This window comes from Malaya genurostris, chromosome 2 (genome assembly GCF_030247185.1).
Source record: "Malaya genurostris strain Urasoe2022 chromosome 2, Malgen_1.1, whole genome shotgun sequence".
NCBI lineage: Eukaryota > Metazoa > Arthropoda > Insecta > Diptera > Culicidae > Malaya > Malaya genurostris.
This window is the reverse complement of record NC_080571.1, coordinates 35531032-35551761: the sequence shown is the minus strand read 5'-3', so window position 1 is coordinate 35551761 and position 20730 is coordinate 35531032. Positions and strand designations below refer to the sequence as shown.

The window sequence follows — 20730 nt, the reverse complement described above, 5'->3', positions numbered from 1 at the left end:
AACTGATTTTTAAAATGAAATTTAATTTTTAAAGAACATTTCATGATGCCATTGTTCAAAACTGTTTTGAATGTATTTTCTTATCGGAATCGGTTTAGATTTGAACCGACTAATCATCAAACTTTTATCCGAATTTTACCTTTCGTAAAGCTTTTCGCTTAAGTAAATAGGTTAAATTTTGACTAGATTCAAAAGAAGATGTTTCCGTTTCAATTGTTATCTACACGGAAAATGAAAATATCTACTATTCTTTTACTTCTTTTTACTTAATTTTGAGTTGATTTGAATCTTTTCTTCCACTCGCTCTCTCCATTGTTGTCAAAACACAAGGAGGAAGGTCACTGAAACAGCGGGAGTTTCTTTCAATAAGCTCTTATTAAGAAAACCGCATTAAACCGGAACTTGAGTCAATACTTTTCCACCGTTGAGTAAATATAACCTACTAGATATAACATTATATTTTCATTGTGTTTTTGCAAGTAGCAAGTGTAACCACTCTACCAAAAATTAGATCATTGGACGAAGTATTAAATATGGTAGTTTTGTGGTTTCATTAAGATTACGATTCACCAACAACAAATTTTCTTCTAAATAAATTTTACAGTTGGTTCTAAGACAGAAATAAAAAAATTTTGGGATGTTTATTTATTCATTAATTTTATCATACTTGAAGTAATCGAAAATGTCTGATTAAAAACTAATCTTCCTCATTTGCTTTCTTTTCAATCATCGATACATAAGACCAGTGTTGGTGATTGCTGAAAACTTGACAGAAGCTGCACGATTTTTATCTATATTGTATACAACATTTTCAATCCGGTAGAAGATGCTACAAGAATTCGAGCATCTCAATGCATGAACCTCGAGAGAATTTTTCTACATTTCTTCGCTCCACTTCATACTCTGAGTATTTCATGGCCCTAAAAGAAAATTTCAGTCTGATAATGATCGCCGCTGTGTGGAATTCACCAAGAGAGAATCGCAAGTTGACAATTATCGCAGAAAATCGAATTGATGATTCGACTTGATGAGTCTCATACTAGGTTGCAATATTTAAAAACCCTTGTGTGGAGCATTCACACACATTTTCATAGACACAAATTATACCAAGGTTATAAGCACATAGTTAGAATAAGCGGCAATAGTAAAATGATTATATCGCAATTATCCACTGCCCATACAGAATCGGATCGCGAAACGAGAATAAGCGACCGTTTGCTGCTTCAGAGAGAATCCCCACAGCAGCGTGCTAGCCGTTGATTCTCAGACGGTTCACCGAGAGAAATTCGCTCTCGCACTAGTGTCTATTCTATGTTAAATGTACCATGCCGGTATTTTTTGTTGTTGCGATGATTTCCGATTCTCTTCGATGGCACTGATTTAATCGTGGAAGAGTTGCGAGTGAGCATTCTTTGATACGATAAAAGTCATCCTTGCATAAGACAAATTCATGATACTGACACATTGCTGACTACTGACCTAATGACGGCTCTAGTTTGTAATTCAACGTTCAAGATAATCTTATCGTTTTCTTAGTGGGATACACAAAAACAGATGTTGGTCGTTGAACTGTGGAAAGGTCGCCAAAAGCACACCTGGGCTACTGCGATTGTACACACTACTACTAAAAAGTGGAATTCGGAAAGCATTTACTAAAAATCAAATTTTGGGTACGTTTACTTGGATCTTCAATTTTCAGAATACAACTCAATGATTCTACGAAAACGATCTTCCTGTAATCTTTATAATGCCTAAAGATCCTAGAAGCGTTTTTTCAGACGCAGCGGAATCCCGCCCTCGGGTCGCAGGATCAATTCGGATATAAGTATTTCGGGTTGTTCGTGCTCCGGTGGTAGCAACTCGTAGTTCAGCAAAGTTTTGCTTACCATACACTTTATTTCGGCCACGGCAAACTTTTGCCCAATGCAGTTTCGTGGTCCAGCACTGAATGGAACATAACGGTACGGATTGGTCTTTTCAGCGGATGTTTCTTCGGCAAACCGTTCCGGACGAAACTCCAGAGGGTTTTCGAAGTATTCCGGATCACGACCCATGAAGAATGGGAAAATCATGACATTCGCTCCCGCTGGAAATACGATTCCACCTGTAACGAAAATGCCGAAGTAGTAGAGTTTTTGTATAATTAGTAAGCCCGGAAGTTTACCTATTTCGTGATTGGCTAGCATTTTACGGCCGAACATCGGCACCGACGGGTACAATCGGAGAGTTTCCTTGATCACCAAATCCAAATACTTGAGATCGTTCAACATTGAAAGTGTTACTGGATTGCTCAGATTCTTGCCAAACACAGCGCAAACTTCGTCGTATACTTTCTGCTGGATTTCGGGATGTTTCACAAGCATACTCATCAGGAAACTGATGGCGGAGGTTGTAGTATCGTGACCTTCAAACATAAAAGTATCCACTTCATCTCGGATTTCCACGTCAGAGAGCGGTTCTCCGTCTACCGTGGCCTGCAATAGCATATCTAGGAAAGCAATTTTCCTACGAACACCGAAAACATTTTCATCTTCGCCGATTTGGTTTGCTTGGGATAGCTCCTGACGACGGGTACGAATTACGCCGTCCGTATAATCATGAAGCACTTTCAGAGCCTGATCCTGCATTTTACTATACTTGGTGAGATTGAAGGTGATGTCGAGGTGTTCCATGATATCAAACGATCGCTTGATGACTACGGTTGATATGCTGTAAAAACGATGACATTTAGAAAAGGGAAATGATGACAAACTTCACAAATCAAACGTTTTTTGTTCATCACAGAAAACGGTCAGTAAGCTTTGTAACCTGTGAATTTGTGCCATGAATAAAAGCAAAGAGAAATGGTATGAAAAATAAAAGAGTTAAAGGGGAAATTCTGGCGAACAATGGTCGTTCGATTATTAATTTAATCACCAGACAAAAACTTGTTACTGACACTGACTATCGATTAGGATTTTTTTTTGCGATTTTTGTTTCGCCCCTTTAAGTGCTTGTATTAAATTTTAAACACCTTTCACTCTATAATTCCGGAACCGGAAGTCGGATCCGAATGAAATTCAGAAATTCCTTATGGGACCACAGGACCTTTCATTTGAATCTATGTTTGTGAAAATCGGTCATACCATTGCTGAGAAATGTGAGTGAGACTGTGCCCATTTGAGAAAATATGACCACTATTTCCGGTGCCTCCGGAATCAGGAACCCGGGACCATGAAAGCCGAAATCAGCTTTTTTGGCCGTCTACTAATAATGACTGTCGAATGGAGAAGTTTCGATACCAGTTTAGAATATTTGTTAAGTGTTTCGTTTCACCCATTTAAGTGATGGTATAAAATTTTAACCACACTTTACCGTATAATTCCGAAACCGGAAGTCAAATCCAGATAAATTCAGAAGTTTTGTATAGAATCATATGACCTGAATTTAAATTTAAACGGTTTGAGAAAAATTAGTACGCATATTTTCACTTTTATACAAATTTTACCCCATAACTCCGGAACATAAAATCCTATCCAAATAATATTCAGGAATTTTGTATGACAAGACCATTCATTTGGATCTGAGCTTGAGCACAGATAGACATTTTGCGTGCTCGACGAACTGAGTCGAATGGTATATGACATTCGGCCCTACGAGCCTCGTTTCTAAAGTCGGGTTTCACAGTGATTGCATAAACCTTTCTGTATAACTTATTTTACATTGATTACACGTTTTTGCCTTTCTCATATAGAAAGGCTATGCAATCACTGTGAAACCGACTTTTGACGACGTGTCATATATCATTCTGCTCAGTTCGTCGAGATGACAAAATGTCTGTATTTATGTATGTGTGTATGTGACAAATAATGTCACTTAATTTTCTCAGAGATGGAAGAACCGATTTTCACAAACGTACATTCAAACGAAAGGTCTTAATAATTATTAAAGCTTCAAAAACGGAACTCACTTGGATTTCTCAGCAACGATTAAACCGATTTTCACAAACCTTGCTTTAAATTAAAGCTTTCATTATCTTAAAATATACTGTACAATTTCATCCTGATAAAATTTCCAGTCTCGAAATTATGTGGCAATGAGTGTCAAAACTTTCCAACCGTCTTAAAAAATGACGATGCAAAACCGCTACGTGTTTAAACGGAAGCACCACCAACCGCCGAACGTCCTCTGTTCAATTTCGTATAGCGTGCAGAGTTGCCAAATTTAATTCTATATTTTGCAGGAGAAAAATCTGCAAATCTTTGTATGTATTGTATATATTGAAAATCTGTATATTAAAATGATAAGAAATTACAGTGCAACGAAAAGGAAAAATCATTAAATCGAATCTTAAAATGACATCTACTTTTTGTGCAGAGATAGCGTTTATTGTAATGTAATTGGCAAGCACTTCTTTTTACTTTATCTCTCATTATGATCAAGGCTATCATCTTTCCATCTTGAAGCTTGCTCATTTAGAATTGGAACAAACTTTTGCTCATATTATGGCGCTCCTGGTGGACGGATTTGGAAGTTTTTGGTGCCCACGTGTCGGGAATTTTGTCAGCTTCACGTATGATTTTTGACATTCCGCAAATCGACTGTACTTTGTAAACAATGAACATGGAAGCCGAAAGAAGGGAAAAAATTGTGCACAGTTATTTAGAAAATCCATTGTGGTCTGCATCTAGGCTAGCTAAACAGCTGAAATTGCCCAGAAATACCGTATGGCGCGTTATCAAACGGTATAAGGAAACATTGACGACGATTCGGAAGCCTCAAGCCAATCGTCGGAGTGGAACTGTCGACCGGAAACTGCGTGGTAAGATTTTGAAGACGCTTAAGAGGAATCCTAACCTGTCGGACCGTGATTTGGCTAGAAAATTCGGTGCTGCCCATAGTACCGTGAGGAGAACTCGACTCCGGGAAGGAATCAAGTCGTATCGAGCTAGCAAACAGCCAAATCGGATCATGAAACAGAATAGTGTGGTTAAAATTCGTGCTCGGAAACTATATGACCAGGTGTTGACCAAGTTCGATGGGTGTCTTCTGATGGACGATGAAACCTGTGTCAAGGCTGACTTCGGTCAAATCCCAGGTCAAAAATTTTACTTGGCAACGGCTCGAGGGGATGTTTCAGTCAAATTTAAATTTGTTTTTGCCGACAAAATTGCAAGAAAATTTATGATTTGGCTGGACATTTGCAGCTGTGGCAAAAAAAACGAAAATTTTCGTTACAAATAAGACAATGACATCGGAAATACACCAAAAAGAGTATCCAAAAAAGAATATCCAAAAACGAATTTTGCCGTTCATTCGATTCCACGACCATCCCGTAATGTTTTGGCCAGATTTGACAAGCTGTCATTACAGCAAAGTCGTTCAAGAATGGTATGCAGAGAAAGGGGTCCAGTTTGTTCCGAAAAACCCTCACCCTCCCAACTGCCCCCAGTTCCGCCCTATTGAGAAATACTGGGCAATCATGAAGAGGAAACTCAAGGCAAAGGGAAAAGTTGTCAAAGACATCAATCAGATGACGACCTGGTGGAATAAGATAGCTAAAACGATGGACGAAGAAGGTGACCGATTTTCACAAACTTAGGCTCCAATAAAAAATCTCTTAGTCCCATAAGTTGCAATTGAATTTCATCATGCTTCTATGCAGTGATGCCACTTTTCCCTGAGGTCAAATCCGTAGTTTTGGTTTCATGTGTATTCCTACTTGTATATTTACATAGAATTAACAGCTTAGAGCTCTAAGCCATAAAGACAAGTTTCAAGAAATGAGTAATGAATAGATAAACTTTTAAGACCAAACAAAAGATAAAATGTTTCCTTTTGATTTGTGTTATGAAGAGCTCTCAGTGAACGCCTAATCATACAGAATCTTTCTTTAAAGTGAACGTTTTCCATAGATATCGGGAGAAATTATACAAAATCCGTTCATCAGCAGATTATGCAGACCTGCTGATGCCCTGATGAGTCGAAAACGAATCGTAAAAATATAAAAAATGTCAAGAACACTTTACACAAACTGGTTACTCACGAATGACAAAATCCGTAGATCCGTAGAAAAGATAAAAATCCGTAGATAGGGCTTCCATAGGGTAAAGTGTGTTTAAAATGGCACACCGTCATTTAGAGCGACGATGCAAAAAGGGAAACATTCTTCCAGATTTGACCCTAAACTGATTTAATTTGTAGGATATATTAGTTACTTACTAAAAGTACCGACTTCGTCTATACCGGTTTCCAGTTCTCAGTTCCGGAAATAGTGCTCAGAAGCTCTAAAACGAAACTCACTTATATTTTCTCAGATTTCATCGATTTTCACAAACTTAGGTCCTATAGTCTCATAGATTGCTGTTGAATTTCTTCCGGTTCCGACTTTCGGTTCCAGATCTATAGGGTTTAATCATTTAGTGCGACGATGCGAAATAAAAAAAATCTCATTAACTTAACATAACTGTTCACAAACAGGAAAGGTTATGTTAGTTTATACGAGAAGAAAGTCTCTAATTTTATGTAACTTTGGTCAGAATCTAATATTTGTATTTTTGAAAATATAAATAATAAGAGAAAGGGATCATTACACTACTAGGTGGACTAAATAATGTTTTAATATCAATTATTGCGTAGTTTACATCATCCTTTTTTGTTTTTAAACGCATTTTTATTATTTAATACGAAAAAATGTAGTTTAATCCTGAGCCAATTATCGCTATTTCTATTGCACTCATTGAAGTACCTAAATACTTTCCTGAGAAAACATCCCGGCAAAAAGGAAGTTTCATCAATTTTGATGATAAAAAAAGTATACAAAATTATCATAAATGAAATGTTCGTGTAAATTTGTCGTAGTCGTAGTATTCGTAGAAAAGTCAGACACGGTTTTCAGTGTTAATTACATAATTAATATATATATAATCTGCAAGAATCTTTCGAGGAGAGAGCATGGCAAGTATTAAGTAGACGCATGGGAGTATTGAATGAGGAGAATGCACAATGTTTGCACATGTACTACAAACTTTGGTTGCGTTCTGAAAGTTCAGCAGTGATCTAGTTCAACCCAGTGAAATTTGTCGGCTGGATTGTCGAACCGATTGATTACGTTCCTCTATCACCATATGATAAATCCGGAATAACTTTCTGTAATATTAGTTATATTGAAGTTGAGACGTCCGCTCACAAAAGTTTGAAATTACGGTATCTTGAGAATTGCATTCGTTCTAAATTTTTGTGTGAAGCTTTATAGTCTAATTTGTTCCTTAAGGTGAAATGTAATCCAAAAAAATGCGCGCAAAATTTTGATCGCTTGAGTTGAACGAATCGTCGCACAACGTTTCCTTCGCTTGTACTCAATTTATTTAGTTGCCTGTCTGGGTTAAATTTTTAGTTTTGCTACAAGTTAGACATTATAAACGTCAGTTACCTTAAAAAATGAGCGATTTTGTATAAAACTCATTTTGTTGTACTCAACTCTCAACACAAAACCCAATGCATAAAGTCGTATCATTTTTCCATATGAAATTTTAGCTCACGATATAACGCCACCGAACCCACTGTGCACGGAGAACCCGCAGATCACAAAATTATAATATTGCAACTGTTGTTCCACGTCCTGGTTGTTTCAACTAAAATGTTGTTGATTAAACTAACACTAATTTGATTTGTTTGTTGATTTTTTCATAACCATTCAGGTAAACGAAATTGCTGTATTCAAATACTGTCACTTGACGGAGAACGAAGTCAGCCGAACGCAGAACAAAACTCCTTTCCATTTCACCAGAAACGGTTCATATTGAAAATTTTCAATGGTAAATGAACATCATTTATGTCAGTTGAGTAGTGGCCGATTCATGTAAGTGAAAGTATGCAGAAGACTTTAAGAGTTAATAATAGAATAAGTTTTCCATGTATTAAATAGATACGGGATAAATGTTTCAATTTCATCTGCGAGTAATGTATTTTCGGACAGTTCATGTCAATGCAATTAAAAATGCTTACCTCTTAAAATTTGATTGCTAAAGTGAAGTGATACTATTTAAGCATTAGTTAAGCATTAGGCTTAACAGCTACATTTTTGAACACGGAATCGAAAAAGCTCTTCCAGCAAGCCATTTAGCCAGTGGAGGAACATTTCTTAATGCCTTGTGAATATTTTGAAAATTTCTTTCGGGAATTTCAATCTTTTGTTGCTTTTCTATATCATCTATGATAAAGCTATAAGCAGTTACTTAGGCAAAATAGCGTTGTTCAAGCGGTGAACGATTAGCTGTCCCCCGAAGAGACTAGCAGTAAAAAATATTTATTGCAATAAGCGTCTTAAGTTCAAGTAACACAATAATTGGTTAAAACAACTGAGACATTTTTTGCTTTCATGTATACAGGTAACTTTGTTGGGAGTGTGTCATTGCTCAGTTCCACGAGTGACACCTTATTGAAACGTTTCATTTTCCGTTTAGTTTACTTAACTGTAACGTTTCATTACTTGTTTGTGGTGCGTGTCTTTGCTGGGTATCATTGCTAAACTGTCAGTACAATAAATAAAAAAACGCAGTTTACTTACAACATCAGTCGGTTAGTTGTACCAAATTTTAACCAACCAAATTCAGAAGAAAAAAAACAACTAACACTTTAGTTGTTTTGCGATCGCTGGCTTTTCCGTGTGCATTTCTCACACCACCACCAAATGAAACAGCAGCGCTCAAGTAACATATAACTGGTGAAATGTTTATGAACTTCACTTGAAACTTTTTCAAATTTCGGATATTCCGGCTGAAGTTTTATAATTTTTAGTTGCCTTTTCAGATTCTTTGTGAAATTCAGCTTCAAACACTATTTTCCAGTTCTAAAACTATCCCCGTGGAACGGAGCCGTAACCGTTTAAACATCTCAAAAACCAAATTTGTCTCGGCAAAGCAAAATTCCAAAATTATAAGAATACTTAGCTGTGAAAAATTTAATTGCAAAAACTTAAGTGTTTTTGGTTTATCGAAATTCTGTCTAGCTACATTTCACTTGAATGAGTTCGGTATCGCTCCGTTAGGACCATTAGGAACTAATGCCTATTTTTCCAAATCACAAATTGGAAATTGTAGCTGAAGGTTGAATCTACACAACGGTAGAGATAACTTGGGTAAAAATCTAGTTTGCATGGATGTTTTTTCAATTTCCAAAAAGTGTCCGGCTTAGCTTTCGATATTTAAGTCAATAATTTCCAACAAACGACTTTATAACGAAAAAAATTTCAAGTAATTATGTACATATTTCCATATGTATGAAAATTGATAAACACTATTCTCCCCGAAAAAATTTTCTGGGTACGCGCCTTAATAGAATCACAGTTGCACTTACTTTTTGACAGCCCTGACGTATTCCGAATCGGAGTTTATTTGAGCGTTCACCTTTGTTCCCATTGCGGATTCTGAAATCATATTACGACCGATTAATCTACTATTAACCACGAAACATCAAACGAATTCACCACAAATCACATCCAGCGCACACAATGTCACTTTCGGAAAAACGTCAAACGTCTTTCCACTGGAAGCATTCGATCTCAACTGTTCGATAAAGATGCTACTCTGCTGGTCGAAAATATCGACGAACTGTTCCAAAATTTTAAAATGAAACGTCGGAGTAATAATCTTCCTCCGAGAGTGCCACTTCCTTCCGGTGCTGGTCAGCAAACCATCTCCCAGCCACGGTCGGATGAAGTCGTATTGACCGGCTTTGTCCAAGAACTTTTGACTACTCAGCAGAATCTATGGACAGGCTGAGAAAGGTACTGACAACTGGTAGATGGTAGATGTTGTGTCGCTTACCTCAACCTTTTTGGCGTCCGTTAGCACAATCGTCAAGTCCGATCCAATCCACAAGCGAAAACACTTCCCATATTTGGCCTTCATCCTTTGCAATTCAAGTAGGAATTCTGCAATCGAAGCACATGGGCATGGGCATTTTTTAACACATGCAACCAAACGAACCTGCAGGAGATTTTCCACTGAACCGGTGGCCACTTCCGATCAAGGGGTAAGCCTTCGGACCAGTAATTTTCCCGGCATAATAGAGCCTATTGCCGAATCGTTGATAAACGTAAAGTGCAAGCCCGCCCGAAAGCGTTATCAGTGATATTAACAAAATAAACATGTTATCGCTTCTGATTGGCTAATTATTTGTCGTACAAGCGTCCTTGCTTTTCGAAAACTTGCTAATAACTGAGCTTCACTCGATTATAGGTGAAATTTAAATGAAAAATTTGTTGTTTTTTTTGTGGAAGAAGTATTGAACTCCTTTTTACTTAAAAAATGCAAAATAAAAATTCACTATCATTTTAAGGAAATATTTACGTGATTGAACCCTAAACGGATTGAATTGAATAGTACCCTATAGATATGTAAATACAACTGAAACTCACTGCTAGATGGATTAAGCGCGGTCGTTTGGCTCACTATCGGTTGCACCCTTGATCTAAATGCTGCATGGATTGTTCGAAAACCGTATCAGCAAGATTAAGTCACCTATCTAGTGATACTTTATTTAAGTTTTAATCTTTGCACATATTGTGAAAAATACTGCTAATATGAATATTTTTGATTTATTAATTTCATTATCACGAATATGTCCGACCTCTTTTACTTGTAAGAATAATAAAAGTAGATGATATACGAGCGTAAGCATCAGTTCGCAAAAATTAGATGTGTTCTGTTATCAGCTCTACTTTGAACGCAGAGCATCTTTTGTTTTGAGTCCCAATATTTTGCTTTGTCACTGAAGAGCATCATAAAACGTTTCCTCTTTGAATACATTCAGTTTGCGTATGTCTGCTATCAAGCAATATTGTGCTGGGAGCTCCGCGAGTATGCCCAAAGTTTACCACAACTCGATTTTATTGACCGTTAGTTGCACCGAATCGCAATACCTTTCGTAACGTTTCGAGCGTCTATGTAGCGATTTAATTTGAATTGATATGGTGCATTAGGTGTATTCAACTTGGACTGCTCTGCACTGGTGGAGTGAAGCCGAACCACAAAAAAAATAATCCGTAGATGGCTGTGTGTCCTAGTGAAAATGAAAAGTACCCTCAAGATGGTCGATATGAACCCGCAAATCTTCTCCAACAGTGAAATTAGTACCCCATTGAGCAACCTTGGAGACGTGGGAATGCCACATCTCACACGGAACGACCGAAATTAGCTCTGCGCCTAATTCGTATTACTGTTTTAGAATTAGTTGATTCTAACAACAAAATTTCCAAAATAACTATAAAATTAGTTAAAATGTAGAATTTACTGTGCTGAAAAAAACTCTTATTTTTAGAGAATGTGTTTAGTTGGCGAATATTCTGGACACAAACCAGCAATATTTCAATCCAACACGAAATTCTCATTGACAACTAATTTCGTTATTAAAATCAGAAACTTTGATTCTATTTATCTATCACCGTCATTACTGAAGGACAGCAGTGTCAAAGCAAAACAATCCATTAAAAAGCTAAAAGGGACAGTCTTGTTGAAACTGCTCGCAAATTGTTTAGATGTTTTTCGCATGTGTTACGATATATCCCTATATAATTTTCTAAACCGATATGTAATAATGACGTAAACTGTTAGTGGAAAGTGTATTTATTCAGAATTTGTGCGCACTTGAAGCGATTGTGCGTAATAATGTTTTTACGCGGAGCAGTGATGTGAATTTCGAATGTTTCACTCTAACTGTGATGAAGTTTTTTTGTATCTTCAAACCTTCCGAGCTGCGCCGTCCGGTGTACTATTTGTATTCGGTTTTTGTTTTCCGAGTGCTCAAAGTTTTCAGTGAGAATGAAGAAACAGTGATTTAGAAGAAAAAAAATTCAAAAAGATGTTTACGTTTCGTTTATGTCTTTTTCTCCAACACAACATCGTATTTATACCTGCCAATATAGAAAAGACAACCGCGTCTGAATTTTTTTCGGCAGTAGTGTGCCATCTAGTGGCTAGTAGTCATTAAGGTGTTACCGTTTCGGTGACAGGGCGCCATATAGCTGCAGATTGCAGAAGCCAATTCAACCATTCATATTGGTTGAAAACAACATTATATTTCTTTAATTCAACTAAAAAATTAGTTGACTGGATATGAAGTGTGCCTTAGCTAAGAAATGACAGTACGTTTAATTTGTGAATTCAACTAAAAAAAATAGTCATTTCAACAAATATTTTATTATTATTAAGGGAATGAGAATAAAAAATCTAAATCAGCAAAAGCAAGATTTTTTTAGTTGTCTCAAAAAATAACTAACTAAAATCAGCAAATCAACTAAATTTTTCGCGAAAATGCTGATTTCGGTCGTTCCGTGCAGATGTAACTTAATGAAACATCGCACCGTACATGCACACGTTGCACACTTGTAGTGATTGTTTTTCAACTGGGCTAACTGACACTACTTTTATTTTAAATATATTACTTGAAACTGTGCGAATTTAAAAGAGGAGACTTTTGTTTTCCGATAGACAATATCCGATATTAGGAACTTTCTTCAACTATCTGACTATGAGAAGATCAGCAATATTTGTTTAGTCAGAAATATTTAGGTAAATAAAAATGGCATTAGTGCAATTTTGCGATTTATGCATTCTCCGTGTATATTTTGTGATTGTAAAAAACTGGGACCTGGAAACTACCAAAATATTTTAGGAAGAATATGCGCAGCTTTATAAATTCTTGGCATTATGATCCTTTGCGAAACTTAACTTTTAGTTTCTCTGTCCAGTCTTGTCGTACACGATAGTTTCGTGGCTTAAGCTATTTAGCTATTGACACTATTCGTTTTCCATTTTCCGGCTAGCAAGACTATCGTCTTATATTCTGATCCAGCGACTCAGGTATCCTGTTTTAAAATTATGATTATGAGCCAGTTTTCTGTTAATTAGGTATAAACAATTGAATGTTAATTTGTACTTCCATTCAATTGCTCATGATATTTAGCACCGAGAAGGACTTCCATACAAGAGTCAACAATAAAATCCCTGCGATATTTCTTGTGGTACCAAATCTAGATGATACCATTTTTCTTCAAGGGCAGGGTCAAGGATCCTGGTGGCGATTGACTCACTAGTCACGTCTACGTCCATCGGAGCGTCGTCGTGCGTTTTTGTCTTGACTTATATTCGTTTTTGCTATAGTACAGGGTACAGAAGCCTTCATCGCAAGGCGATCCGAATCGAGTAAATTTTCCATTAAAGTTCGTCTATTTCGAATGTTGAGTTATTTAGCGGCTTTACAGTCAATAGTTGATCGAAGCGAGTATTTTAGTTTTAACAATCAACGTTTCGACGCTTCAGGGAAATCGTTTTCGAAAGTTATACATTACAAATATGCTATAAAAATTACAATTGTAAATGCACTCACATTGTAATGTGAACCTTTAAGACTAAATCTCCTCACACATCCCAGACCACACGCACTTAACAAAAACCCGTAAAAGCACCCTTCCACGAAAACCTAGAAACCTACATAAAATAAAAACATTACCTACATGAAGCCAACTAAAATGTCAGCACTTGCACTTTCCGGTGACCCAGCGAAAACGCCGTGGTCGTAAAATTCGACCACAGAAACAAGGAAGCATCAAGTTTCAAATTGTTATATTATCGAAAACAGAACACAAAAACAAAACAGCCTGTGTCACTTCCCTCTTCTACACGTCCCTTATGCCCCACCATCGACCACAATCGATACCAATCAGCACGACCTAGAATGACAGTAACTCAGCAACACACACTACTTTTCTTTACGTTCGTCTTAGACTCGTCAGTGCAGAGCAGTTCAAATTGAACTGCTTAGTGCAAACTTAAACAGTTAGTCGAAAAAGACGTCTTCGTTCGGCACGTCAGAAAAGACATGGCACTTCGGTGCCAATTGAAAAAGTGTTTTGCAAGTAGCATTAACTTTACGTCTGCTTAGCGGTTCAAATTGAACTGTATAAGTTTGCACTAAGCAGTTCAATTTGAACTGCTCTGCACTGACGAGTCTAAGACGAAACGTAAAGAAAAGTAAAAACGGTTATGTGCCCAAAGCACAAACATAGGATAACCCCTAAATGAACACACACTAATTCAAACCGACACTCACGAGAATAACCCAACATGCCATCGCTCTCTCCTCTCTGTATCACACCCGCTCACGCTCGTCAAGAAGCTTTACTTCCTCTCTTACCCACAAAATATACAATGGCCGACACGATACAACGAGTCCCATTGGTTAAACCCGATTTACATTGCGCGTTCTAACTCCTCCTCCCGGATTCTCAGAGATCCTAACTGTATGAATCAATTAGCTAGGCTAGGAGAGAATAGGATATATAAGTAAACGAATCTATGACAATAAATGAATTTTGGAAGTACCGACTAACAAGTGTCAACGTAACGTAACAATACTCGAAAAAAGTGCCCCTGAAGAAGACGCAAGGTAATAGCGTCGAAGCGTTGAATGTGAAAAAATAAAATATTTGTTTTAATCAACTATTGACTGAAAAGACGCTAAATTACTTAATATTCCAAAGACTCCAGTCCTCAAAGTATAACACATATGACAAATTTCGCACCAAATCCTATTTGCAGTTGGCGACACTATCCCAGATTCGAATGAAACTTTTTGGACAGGCTTATCACAAAAAGCCACTTTGCATAATTTCCTTTTTTTCTCCAAAATTTATCTAGACTGTCTTTTAAAAAAGGAACAAACTTTTCAGAACCAATTTTTTCAAATAGTTATTTTCGACAAATAACAAATCCTACCAAAATGGTAGTGCTAGTGAAATTCACAAAATTAATTATATTTTCGAATGACAATACTGAATAAATCAAATCCTACATTGAAAAAAATCGACCTTCAAAATTTGAAGTCATATTACAAAAAAAAACAACATTCTTTATTTGAATGAAATTGTCCCAACATATATAACTATGTTCCCTGTCAAAGGGAAAAAGGTTTTTCTAACAAAAACTTTTACTGATGTTTGAACAAGCAAAAGTTTTTGTTTTGTTTGTTCTATTAATTTCTACTCATTCTCCCTCAGGGTAAATTTCCAAAAAGTGCCCCATAGTACACATGTTTGTATCAAAGAATCACTTCTGATTTCGTCCTAAACAAGGAAAAAAATCTTAATCAAGGAAAAAATATTGTTGCTTAATCTCAATCATCACAACTGACCTTATCTCTAAATGATTATGTTTCTTGTATGATCATGATAAAAAATCAGTACTGATTCGATCGAAAATGATTGAGAAAATTGTTTGTGATGATGATTGTAGCGATTGAAAAAAAAATTGAAGCCACTCTACGAGAAATGTTACAGAGAATTTTTTTTTTATTTGGTCGCTCGCTTTGGGATTCAATGCTTCGTTATATATTTGTACTTTACTATCATCAATAAAAACAACAAACAATAATAAAATACATGCTGTGGTCAGCGAAGTCAGATCTACGGAAATCTCCGTAGAACTACGATAATTGGAATATTTTTACGGATATCTACGGAAATTAATATTTCTATACGGAAAAATACAGAAACTGTTTGTCTGGTGACCAGATAAATAGTTGTTCCCTGGTGTGCACCGCTGGAGTTTCTGAGGAAAATGTCAATCTACGGAAATAACACTATAATTATCGGGTGTCACTGGTTGTGGTTAATAATAGTTATACATGTCCAAAGACAAAGCATTTTAATGCAACTGATTAATAATACCCTACTTTGCTTGAATATCACACACAGAAGTAACAGGAGTGCAGGATTTCAAAACCGGAAGTTGGATCTGACTTTTATAGGATCTTAGGACCTTTCATTTTAATCTTTTATGGTTCCTAGATTTCATTTGAATCTTAACTCGGTTCAACCATCTACGAGAAAAAAGAGTAACACTATTTTAATTTTGTTTTGAAAAAAGAGTAACACTATTTTAATTTTGTTTGTTTCATCCTGCAGTTCCGGAACCAGAAGTCGGATCCAAACGTAATTCAGGAACCTTGTTTGGGAGCATATAACTTTTCATATGAATCTGAGTTTGTAGAAAACGGTTGAGTCATTTCCGAGAAAATTGAGTGAAATTATTTGTCACACACGTATTTGCTGATCTCGACGAACTGATTCGAATGGTATATGAGTATTATGTTCTTCTAGCATTTATTGCTGCAAGTAGTTTAAATCAATATAATTATGGAATTGCTTTCAACTCGAAAATGTTGCCATCATCTGGTTTACATATGTCATATTCGAACGATTATGTTGCCAAAAACAAACCGTGCTAAAATCGGTCCGAGGCAGAATGTCACGAAAAAGGATGCTGTACACAGTCTTTTTGGTACTTAGAAACAACTGTATGTAAAAATTCGTGTTTCACGTTGCTCCCAAGTATTGTTTTGTCAGACAGCGCTCAAAATTCCTACTACCAGAATAAGGCGAAAAGTCGTTTACATAAAAATGTCGATATCTCCGTTAAAAGTGATAATCTATGGCTTGTTGGATAGCTATTACCGTGCGGAATCTAAGTCTGGAAACATATTCTGTTTTCAAGGTCAATTGTGACAGATATTGTCAAAATTTTGTCATATAACTTTGTATAACTCAAAAAGTAAACATTCGATCTCATAACTATTCGGTAGCTTTAAGAGTGACGGGGAGACCTTTTTTTCTTCGCCTCGAACAGTCATCGGGCGCGGTTCGCTTTTTCGAGCGCTCCGCAAGTAATTTATATTTATTTATTTTTTGACGCGTAGCCTACGTCGTGCGCGGGCTTTTTTCATAGCCTTTCGGACAAATTTTATCTAGAATAATGAAGTGCGGTGTAAAATCGTGTATTAATATTGACGATCGCTTCCTTTGGAAATGCGAATTCTGTGAAAAATCGTACCATTCAGCCTGCATCGGCGTGCAGCGGCATCAAGAAAATTTTATTCTGGCATTTATGGTACCAGTGTGTGCCGACTGTCAACATTTAATAAGGACAGGAGCTGAAACTCTAAAACTACTTCATCTACAGGAGCAACTTCTAAAGCACACAAAAAATCAAACGGAAACGTATCACCGGACCACTGCAGACATGAGAACCCATTACCTGGAAATATTCGACAGTGTCGAGCGCTTGCTCATCGACGTGAAGCAGTCATTGTCCAGTATCAGCAGAAACGACCACAACATTTGCGGTAAAGTAGGTCAGCGCATGCAGTCATTCGAGGCCTCGTTACACAGTGCCATAAAAAACGTTTGCGATTTTAGTAAAGTCAATGACCAGCACATCAAGGAAATGAGCGAACGGCTTCTTCGCCTCGAAGAAAAATTCTTACTACCTACCAAATCTGAAGTCCCTGCAATAATACCTAACACTATTCTGGAAGAATTGAGAGATGAAGTCAAAGCAATATCGACTTCAATCTCCAGTATCGGAACCAAAGACCAAAATACCAAACCTAAGTCTCTAGCTGAAGAACTCAAAGAGAAGGAAATTCAAACATGCGACAGTGGCTGGCGCTTCATTGGAAGTAAAAAAATCTGGAAACGAGACTGGAGTGAGTATGACAAGAAACAGCGCACTCGACGGCTGCAAGAAAAACAAGCTGAGAAAGCAAACATCAGACGAAAACATCGGAAGCGGAAACAACAAAATAATACAAATTACAGTATACGCAGTAAAAACAACAACTACACCAACAACAGCAAACACGACAACAACAACAACAACAACAGCAACAACAACAGCAGCAGCAACAACAACAACAACAACAACGACAATAATGTGCACTACAACAGCAACTTGAATACTAATAGTAACAACACCTGCCCCAACAATAACAATAATATGTCATTACAATATACCTTACCCTTGGACAAGGACTTACTAGCAGCTGCAATTCTCCGGGCATCCAGGTGCAGATATTGCCTCAAAATTCATAAATTTTCAAAAAGGTGAAACCATCAACCCTTACAAAGGAACAAGAAGTATTCAAAACAACACTACTCCGGTCTTAGGAAGTAATGACATCGAAGCTGCACCATCCACTAACTATGTGAACACATCTTCAATATCACAGAACATAAATACATCTACAGTATCACAGGACATGAGTACAGACAGCCAATTCGAAATTGATCCAATGCGTCCTCCAATTGTACGTCTTACTTCACAATCTGCAAATGGCGACGAACGCTTCTTGAAAGCAAGACTTCGTGACCCGAAAATAATGCACGTCGTCCGTCTGTTTTTGTCATATATGAAAAATCAACAATCTACAGTATGCATCGAGGGTATGACACCAACTAGTATAAAAATGCTATTAGCATCAGAAGGCCTTCCAACAACACCTGACCACCTTCTACGAATCTTCATCGCAGTGCATCAGGAATATGGAATGAAACCTAAGGAAGCGCAGGCCGACCTGGACTCTTATTCCGGTATTCCGGCACGACCGAAATTTATCTCTCTGTCAGAAAAAATCTGGAGGCGGAGTCCTCATAGCCATAAACTCTTGCTTTACTTCTGAAGAAATTATTACTCCTAAATATAAAGAATTTGAGCATGTATGGGCCAAAGTCTCAATATTGGGAGAAGAACATATTTACTGCTCTGTCTACTTCCCACCCGAAAATGCGAACAAATTCTCTTTTGAATTATTCTTTCAATCTTTAGACACAATTATTTCGAATATGGAACCCGAAGTAAAGCTACATATTTTTGGCGACTTCAATCAACGTAATGCGGACTTCATTTCTGACATTGAAAATGAATCAATCTTACTCCCAGTCGTTGGAGAAAACGAAACATTGCACTACTTTTTCGACAAAATTTCTAATTTTGGCCTACATCAAGTAAACTCCGTAAAAAATCAACAAAATGCATATTTAGACCTTCTTTTCACAAATTGCACAGAAGACTTTTGTGTGAACGCATCAAACCTGCCATTATGGAAAAATGAAGCATTTCACACCGCAATTGAATATTCATTATTTACACACAATGCATCCCTTCCCTACGACTTGGAATATGAGGAAGTGCCGGAATACAATAAAATTGACTTTGAAGAAGTCAAGTGTAGACTAAGTATAATAAACTGGCGGAACATACTGAGCACAGAAGGAAATGTCGACGTCGAAGTAAACAAATTCTATCACATTATAAACAAAATATTATCCGAAACTTTGCCCATGAAAAGAAGAAGAAAAAATCATAACAGCAAATTACCTGTATGGTTCAATTCACAACTAAAACATTTGAAAAATAGGAAACAAAAAGCACACAAAACTTACAAACAAGAAAAAAGTGACGCTCATCTTCAAAATTACTTAAATCTATGCAATCAACTCAAAATAGCCATTAACACAGCACACGAAGAATACAACCACAAAATTGAAAACGAAATAAAGACTTGCCCTAAGAACTTTTTTAACTACACAAAAACTAAACTAAAAAGCAACAATTTTCCATCTCAAATGCACCTCGACGAACATGTAGGGAAAAATAGTACAGAAATCTGCAATCAATTTGCAAATTTTTTCCAGGAAGTATATACATCTTATTCAGAAACTGACCGTGACCGTGAATACTTCTCTTACATACCTGCATTTTCTAGCTCCATCTCTGTAAACTATCTATCAGAACATGACATTTCGACAGCACTGAAAAACTTAGACGCCTCAAAAGGGCCTGGACCTGACAGTATACCACCAATATTTTTAAAAAATCTTGCTGAAGAACTTACACTACCACTACAACTAATTTTTAACTTATCACTTAATAAATGTACTTTTCCCAAAGCATGGAAATCTTCCTTTCTTGTACCAATATTTAAATCTGGTGCAAAATCTAACATTCGGAACTACCGTGGAATAGCCATTATCTCATGCATTCCAAAATTATTTGAAAAAATTGTAAACGAAAAACTTTTCCATCAACTTAAAAATGTAATAACAAACAAACAACATGGCTTTTTTAAAGGCCGCTCAACAACAACAAATCTCTTAGAATTTATGACATTCACTCTGAATGCAATGGACGCCGGAAACTACGTAGAAACTCTTTACACTGACTTTAGCAAAGCCTTCGACCGTATTGACATACCTTTACTTCTACACAAACTACAAAAATATGGCATAAAACATACTCTTCTGGAATGGCTCAAATCATACTTAACGAATCGTGTACAGGTAGTCCGCTTCCAAAACATTCTGTCTGAACCAATTAATGTAACATCTGGCGTACCTCAGGGTTCTCACTTAGGGCCTCTCCTTTTCATTTTACATATAAACGACATTTCCTTCATACTCAAAAATCTGAAAGTGCTTATAAATGCAGACGACATGAAACTCTTCATGGAAATTAAAAATATCAACGACGCTGTAATATTCCAGAACGAAATCAATCTATTCCACATTTGGTGCTGCAAAAGTCTACTCCAACTCAATGTAAAAAAATGTAACTCAATAACTTTCAGTAGGAAAAATGAAACTATACCCACAAACATACATCTAGGAAATCAGCTTGTAGAAAAATGTAAAATTGTAAGAGATTTAGGCGTAATCTTAGACTCCAAGCTCACTTTTGTGGAACACTACAATACCATAATCAATAAAGCAAATAGCATGCTGGGCTTTATTAAACGCTTCAGTCATAACTTTCAGGACCCATACACAATAAAATTATTATACACTACATATGTCAGACCTATTTTGGAATATTGCAGCCTAGTATGGAATCCATATAATATTATTCACGAAGAACG

At 36.7% G+C, this 20730-nt stretch overlaps 2 protein-coding genes across 7 annotated transcripts in view; one reads left to right on the top strand and one right to left on the bottom strand.

The window, feature by feature from the left end:
- Positions 1 to 20730, top strand: part of LOC131433188 (uncharacterized) — a 132827-nt gene that overhangs the window by 87332 nt on the left and 24765 nt on the right. The gene's annotated exons all lie outside the window — the stretch shown is intronic.
- LOC131433187 (cytochrome P450 4d1-like) lies at positions 1484 to 10183 on the bottom strand. The gene is made up of 6 exons (XM_058600076.1): positions 9969 to 10183; positions 9807 to 9913; positions 9467 to 9746; positions 9337 to 9406; positions 2165 to 2709; positions 1484 to 2104 (listed from the first exon to the last, which is right to left on the bottom strand). Exons 1-6 carry the CDS (start codon positions 10129 to 10131, stop codon positions 1761 to 1763), a joined length of 1509 nt encoding a protein of 502 aa, XP_058456059.1. The 5' UTR covers positions 10132 to 10183; the 3' UTR covers positions 1484 to 1760.

Bases quoted from the DNA above. Each gene is read 5' to 3' on its own strand.
- LOC131433187 (XM_058600076.1), bottom strand. From the start codon at position 10,131: ATGTTTATTTTGTTAATATCACTGATAACGCTTTCGGGCGGGCTTGCA. The intron at 9,914-9,968 runs GTTCGTTTGGTT...CTTCGATTGCAG, and splicing joins CAGTGGAAAATCTCCTGCAG to AATTCCTACTTGAATTGCAA. The intron at 9,747-9,806 runs GTAAGCGACACA...GCCTGTCCATAG, and splicing joins CGGACGCCAAAAAGGTTGAG to ATTCTGCTGAGTAGTCAAAA.